General features: G+C 45.5%; 1 protein-coding gene across 1 annotated transcript; it reads left to right on the top strand.

Annotated features, from left to right (window-relative positions):
* The first annotated feature begins 240 nt into the window (after positions 1 to 240).
* LOC133892599 (mitochondrial arginine transporter BAC2-like) lies at positions 241 to 6,019 on the top strand. The gene is made up of 2 exons (XM_062333472.1): positions 241 to 950; positions 5,091 to 6,019. Exons 1-2 carry the CDS (start codon positions 678 to 680, stop codon positions 5,775 to 5,777), a joined length of 960 nt encoding a protein of 319 aa, XP_062189456.1. The 5' UTR covers positions 241 to 677; the 3' UTR covers positions 5,778 to 6,019.
* Positions 6,020 to 7,142: the final 1,123 nt, after the last annotated feature.

Genomic DNA, 7,142 nt, shown 5'->3' on the forward strand with positions numbered 1-7,142 from the left:
CAATTCATTAGTTCATCAAGATGAGACCATCCTGAGATTTCGATGAGGTAGCTCGTGAGGCAATATGTACATCACAATTGTGATCAAATGGTCGCTCAAAAGTTAATTCCTGCCGATTTTGTTGCAAATCGTGGGTGCCAAACCAGCCACCGGTACCGTTTCAACGTGACCAGCAGAGCGAGTCCCAACTGATAGCGTGACGGTAGCATGTTTATTCATGTCACGCGCCGACGCCCATGCGCGAGCCGCAGCGGCAAACAACGTATCCGCCCGGGCTCTCGGGAAACGAGCGCTTGGCCTTTTCCTTCGCGCCAACCCCGCGTGCCCACAAATACCGCCCGCCTCCGTCGCCTCTCCCTCCCTAGTCCATCCCCCCTTCTCTCCGTCCCCGGCGCCGTCTCCTACCACCTCCTCGATCTTCCTCCCGTCTGATTCACCCGCCCTTTCCCGGTTCGTGGCGATTTCGGATACCGCGTCTCTTTCCAAGGCTGTACCTTTTGGGTTCATCCACGGGAGAACAAACGTGAATCACCTGCCCGCCTTTTCCCTTGTTCCCTGCTCGATCTTGGCGGCACACACGGCGGCCGATCATTTGGGCGCGTGTCCGTGCGCTGTGCGGGAGGGCGATCCCATCGGGTGGTGTACGGTTCTTGGATGGTCGCTGCTGGCGCGGCGCGATGGAGTTCTGGCCGGAGTTCCTGGCAAGCAGCTGCGGGAAGGAGTTCGTGGCCGGCGGGGTCGGCGGCATGGCTGGCGTGCTGGCGGGGCACCCCCTCGACACTCTCCGCATCCGCCTGCAGCAGCCGCCGCCGCCGCCCGCCAGCCCCGGGATCGTCGCCGCGCGCCGCGCGCCCTCCACTGCCCAGCTGCTACGCGGCATCCTCCGCACCGAGGGCGCCTCCGCGCTCTACCGAGGCATGGGCGCGCCCCTCGCCTCCGTCGCGTTCCAGGTGAGCTTCAAACTCGCCATAGCTTTCATGCCTCGTGCAATTGGGCCTCCGGATTCAAGGAGCTCGTCGTGGATTCTTTCGATACGTCTTCCTTTTGTCTTGGTTGATTAGTTTAATCGATCGTTTTCTAAGGAGAAATTTTTGTTCAAACATGCGACATCGAAATCCATGGCACAACTGACCGTAGAGGGTAGCTATCTAGTAGGGGACGGCACTGCTTACTCACTGAAAAAGATGTTTTTTTTTCATTACTTGTTGCGTTTGAAGTCTTCGTGCTACTCCCTTTTGCCTTTGCCTCCTCTGTTTTGCTTCCTTTCCTTGTTTCCGTAAGATCGCACTAGGAACAAGAGCTAGCGCTCATAAATTAAGAGAAACGTGTGGAAATGCATCTTAGTGGAGTGGATAATCAAAATCTGATGAAAACAACTGTTTTTTCTGCAAGTTGGGGATCATCTGGAAGATGCAATTGCACTCGGCAGCTATTGGCAATCAGGGTAGATCCATGGGTTTAATTTTGTCCTGCTGCAACCTCAATTGGGCAAGAGCCAAACGATAATGGACCTCTCGCATGCGTTTCAGTGCATTGTTGCTCTGTGTCCTCTGCTTCTGGAGGTTCACATGGTGTGGCCTCTCGTTTGTGCCGCCGTGCAGGTGTGCTCGCCAATAGAGGCAGTAACGTACGCTGATGCACATGCTTCCTGTCTGTGCTTAGCTTTGCGTAGTATCTCTGATGCCTAAACACAGACCACTGAAATTTGAGGTCTTTCTTTCTTTGCAGTCTTCTTAAATATGATTGCTTGTTTTGTTGTTAACTTGGCAAACTTGCAAACCTACGATCTTTTCTCAGATATGTCAGATTATAGCTGCGTGTTTGGTTCATATACTAAGGGGGCCTTTGGAATGGAGGATTCACATAGGATTTTTAGAGGATTCGGCTTCCTTAGGAATGTTTCCTATAGGCCTCTTTTTCACATGAAAAAGAAAGGAAGTACTATTGCATTCCTCTGAACTTTCCTAGCGCGAAAACCAAGCGCTCTCGTGCGCTGGCTTACGTTTGCTCCACTTTTCTTGTTTGATGGTAAACAATGTCGAGAAGAGAAAGATTGATACCCATCGAGAGTATCGAGTCCTTCATCAAAACCAAAAAAAGTATATGGGAGCACGGAGGTCTCCCTCCTCCAGCCACGTATGGCCTCCCTCCCCATCACCAGCGACGTATTAGAATAGATCGATACACTTTTTTTATTTATTTGGGAGCGCATCCTGGAGGCGACGTTGTGGGCGCCCAGGTCGCCAATGATCGGGACACAATCGCTCACGTCACCGCGGTATAGGAGTCGGCGGGTCTTGCATCGCTGGTGATGGAGATTGTGGCTATTTGCACGATTTGCTTGGTGAGGCTGGAAGCGGGAGGGTGCCAGATGGTCACGGAGCTGTGCGGCTGTTGGCATGCATTCCACGCCACGTGCATCGATGCGTGGATTGGCAGCGACGAGGCGGCCACATGTCCGTTATGCCGTGCGCCGATGTCACCAACGTCATGAGACAGATTGAGTTGGTGACTGAAACAATACAAGCTCACAGGGACTAATTTAGTTTGGTAAGATATAGAAGATGATTTTATCAAAATTTAACATATGTTAATCCACTTTTTGTAACCCTTGATTTCATGTTACCGACTCACCTTTATCCATCTCAGTTTCCTGACAGCCATCTAAATCTGAGTATAGTTTTGTACAACGAATTTCCTTGTTTATTTTCACTAGTTTTTAAACAAGAGTTAGATACACCTAGTTCCTCTCTGATGTAGAGTGCATTATCTTCTTAGGGAAGTGATGCGTGTAGAGGTTCCACTCGGATGAATATAGTTGATCCACGAGGCCATCATCCTCAACCAATAGATGAAGTTGTTCCTTATTAGGCTTCTAAGAGCAACTCCAGCAGACTAGACAAATTTAATTGATCATATCTCCTTTTGGTTGTTCACTTCAAGAGATTCTCTTTTCATATTTCTACACACTTCAGCAGACTAGCTAAATCTCACTCTTCATACCTCATATACTATATTTTATTCGTAATGATTGTTTCTTGCAACGTTTTTATTCTAAATGCTATTTTGTAAGAATTTATAAGAGTGGTTACCACATAAGCACACGCGTTGTAAGAATTTGTAAAAGTAGTTACCACATAGGTACACACATTGTAAGAGCAGATATTGCACAAGCACACATGTTGTAAGAGCAGTTATCACACAAGTACAAGTGTTATAAGAGCATTTACCACATAAGCACACGTGTTATAAGAGCATTTAACACACAAGTACACATGTTATAAGAATTTGTAATAACAGTTACCACATAAACATATGTGTTTTAAGAGTAACTAACACAAAAGCACATGCGTTGTAGATCATCAAACAAAATTATGAAATAAAATAGGAAAAAAAACACATATTCACACATAGCTAGCTAGTTTTCTATGTTCCTCATGATGCTATCGTCGAATAGCGAGCGGGAGGCTACCGCCAAATTTGCCGAGCAAACAGAGAGGGATGGAGAGCCTATAGGGATGGCCAGCAGTTTGGCTAGCCTGTTGGATCCGTGTTTTTCAGCCTTTTGGTCAGATTTACCGATGGCGAGCTGGTTATCGATACTGCTAGAGATGCTCTAAAAGATCATGATGTCCTAGGTTTTTGAACGCAAAATGCTTGAAGCAAGGAGGCATAAACAAATATTGTATGTCGCTTGAATACAAAATTTGGCACATCATTTACTCTTAACAAGTCAAACAGAAGGAGCAAGATTTGAAGAAAGATCATGATTTGAAGAATATAGCAACTTGCACTAAAATCCAACAAGCCAAGCCTGGTAGCAGAAAAGACTCTTCTACTTAGACATGTCTTAAATCAGTAAGTAGTTATTTCTCACACAACTTATCAACCAAGGCTTGAAAAACACTAACTTCCATGTGAAAGTTTCTCTTGCTTAGGCTCTCATGTCCCATTAAGATTTTATTAACACGATCAACCCTGAAAGTTTTGATGTACGTATCGATTTCATACTAGATGATGGTTGCGATGAATCTCCTTTTATGGTGGGGAGAACAAAAAAACATGAACTCATCTTCATTTTGTGCTCGTCTTTGATAGTTCGGATCCATGACGATGATAAAAAAAAAAGCAATGATAGATACTCAAATGTGATGATAGTTTTTTCTATCAATATCTACGACCTGATATGAGAGAGGAAACAAGAAAATAAATTTCTAATTCTCACATAAAAAGAATTCAATTGTGATACCAAGTGAAGTGGCATGTTAGATCTCTTGCTATACTTAGTGATGGAGCAAACAAGTGCAAGCATCTTAGAGTTAGAGATGAGGTGCTTGTGTTAGAGTCTCTCATTATAAATAACATGATCGCTACGCAAGAGCTTATACGAGCAAACAAGTGCAAACATGCGAGAGTCAGAGATAAGATGCTTGTGTTAAGTCTCTTCTTACAAATATAAGGTAGTGCAACGGCTAGTGTTATGCAATGGTTAGCTGCGCACTGGCTTTCTAGTTGTTCAAATTCAAAATGAGAGGCAATAAATAAATGATGTCCAAATTCCTTTGTTTTTCTATGGTGCTATCAAAGGGCCTCCCTTCTCTATTCCTGTGTTTTTAATTCCTGTAGTATCGAAGAAGTATGGCACTCAATTCTTACGTTTTTCTTATTCCTATATTTTTCATATCCTATGTTCCAAAGGGGGTCTAAATTAACTTGCCATTATTTACCATATTTTTTTCCCATACTCATTTAAAGTTAGTTGATTAAAATTTTCACCACACTTTAGCAAGACTAAAAGAATTTTGCTACACTTTTTTAAGTCACGGACGTGCGGAATCATAGCAGTAGGGAGGTAATCTTGTCACAATTGTGACTAGGGACCAAACAGGCCGATACGTGGCGTTGATTTAGTAACTTTTTTTTCAACATGATTAGTCATGCTAAAGGATAGAGTTAACGTGATGTAAGAATAAGCACTACAATAACTTGTGTAAAATTCTACTGACCACCTCCACATACTCCTTTGAGGTATAGGACCACTGTCAGAATGGAGTTCTGATTTCTGAAGTCTCTGCTCTTATTTGCTGCAGAATGCGATGGTCTTCCAAGTCTACGCGATCCTATCGCGGTCGCTCGATCCAGAGAGCTCCATCTCCGAGCCTCCCTCCTACACGAGCGTGGCCTTCGCCGGCGTTGGCACCGGAGCACTGCAAACGCTCGTCCTATCCCCCGTAGAGCTCGTCAAGATCAAGCTGCAGCTGGAAGCGGCGGGGCACAAGCACCGCCGCCCGGGCGACCACCACGGCCCGGTCGACATGGCTCGGGACATCCTCAGGAAGGAAGGCCTCCGCGGCATCTACCGCGGGCTCACGGTGACCGCGCTCCGCGACGCGCCGGCGCACGGCGTGTACTTCTGGACGTACGAGTACGCCCGGGAGCGGCTGCACCCGGGGTGCCGGCGCGATGGCGACGAGAGCCTCGCCACGATGCTCGTTTCCGGCGGCCTCGCCGGCGTCGCCAGCTGGGTCTGCTGCTACCCGCTGGACGTGGTGAAGTCCCGGCTGCAGGCGCAGACGTTCCCGCCGAGGTACCGCGGCGTCGTGGACTGCTTCCGGAGGAGCATCCGGGAGGAGGGGCTCCCCGTGCTGTGGCGAGGCCTGGGCACGGCCGTCGCGCGAGCCTTCGTCGTCAACGGCGCCATCTTCTCGGCGTACGAGCTGGCTCTGCGGTTCTTGGCCAGCGGCAACGGCCAGAGGCTGGTCATGGAGGAGAACTGAAATGAACTGAACTGTGCCAGATTCATTCTACACAGTCCATGCATCAATTGCGTCCATTTGTAAGATTGGAGCTGCTTGCAATGGCAAGCCTGCAACGCTGTACATAGGCTAGTATTCATTGGGAGTGGTTGGGGGTCTCACTCTCTATAGTATTATTTGTTGGAATATAAGGTAGTTTTACGTTTAATTTAATCTATAAATAATTTATAAACGTAAATTAATAAATTAATATATTCATATTATCAGTGCATAATCTAGACGTGTGTATGAAAGCACTATATATGTCTAGATCTATTAAACATGGTTTTACGTATTGATCTTGCACTGTATAGGTTGCTAAAGATGTTGGTTGCATCGTATTGATGGCACAATCGATCCTGCTGACGACGTGCCGAATTTATTGACGATGATCGTGGATGGCACCCAAACGTTTAGAAAGACGAGCCGTGGTGAAAAATTTAAGCAGTCATGTTCAGCGTTTTTCAAAAACCTTATTCGCTTCTTCCGATGCAAGATCTAAAGATTGAGGGTTTTGGAGACCTCCTCTCTCGTTCACTAGTGCACGCCAACGTCGAGATAGAATAGACTACAATGGTAGCGCAATAGGAAGAGAAAGAGGCAAAAAAACTAACTCTTATATAGACTCACGTAATTAGAGTGTGCCCAATTTTAGAGCTACTATCAATTAGCAGTCTATATTATTTGTGTACCCAATGAGATGTGATCTTTGCATATGTATAAGAGGAAACCCCACACATCTTCTATTAGCAATATGATACTAATAGAGGGTGAACCTCAACATGGGTCACCTCTCCACAATATGGGCTTTAAAGATTTATTAAGAATTATTACATGGTCGACCCTAATAATTCTAACAATCTCCCACCAGATCTCAAAGTCCTATAAAGAATTATCAGTTTCCCACTGTTATTTGATATAATAGTGTTTCAGTGGAGATTGTTAAGTTGAACATCTACCTAGAACATCAAATTACACTCATTCACAATTTGAACAATGGACTATGCCTTAAAGTGCATGTTTTATGCAAACAAGTTTCACATAAAATCATAACTGATATTTGACTGCTAGTAGGCTACTCCACGGGTGGAGCATATAAGTCCTACTCTATGGTCTCTTCATGAGTTCACTAAAGATTACCTAAATCTCATAGACTATGGCCAACAATCAAACTCATATAGGTGTGTTCTTTCAAGAATGTCATGTAGGTCAGCATCTTCGCTATTTAAAGCCAACAAAACATATTAAGGCAATAGCTAACCTGCCATACAGATCTCTGAGAGTATTACATCTTCACTCGAGTGGGTCAAACAACAAAGGCACTCTCCTCCAGTTAGACCAATAGCT

Source organism: Phragmites australis, chromosome 2 (assembly GCF_958298935.1).
Source record: "Phragmites australis chromosome 2, lpPhrAust1.1, whole genome shotgun sequence".
NCBI lineage: Eukaryota > Viridiplantae > Streptophyta > Magnoliopsida > Poales > Poaceae > Phragmites > Phragmites australis.

Coding starts and splice junctions, on each gene's coding strand:
- LOC133892599 (XM_062333472.1), top strand. CDS start 678: ATGGAGTTCTGGCCGGAGTTCCTGGCAAGCAGCTGCGGGAAGGAGTTC. Junction 951..5,090: donor TCGCCTCCGTCGCGTTCCAG/GTGAGCTTCAAA, acceptor TATTTGCTGCAG/AATGCGATGGTCTTCCAAGT.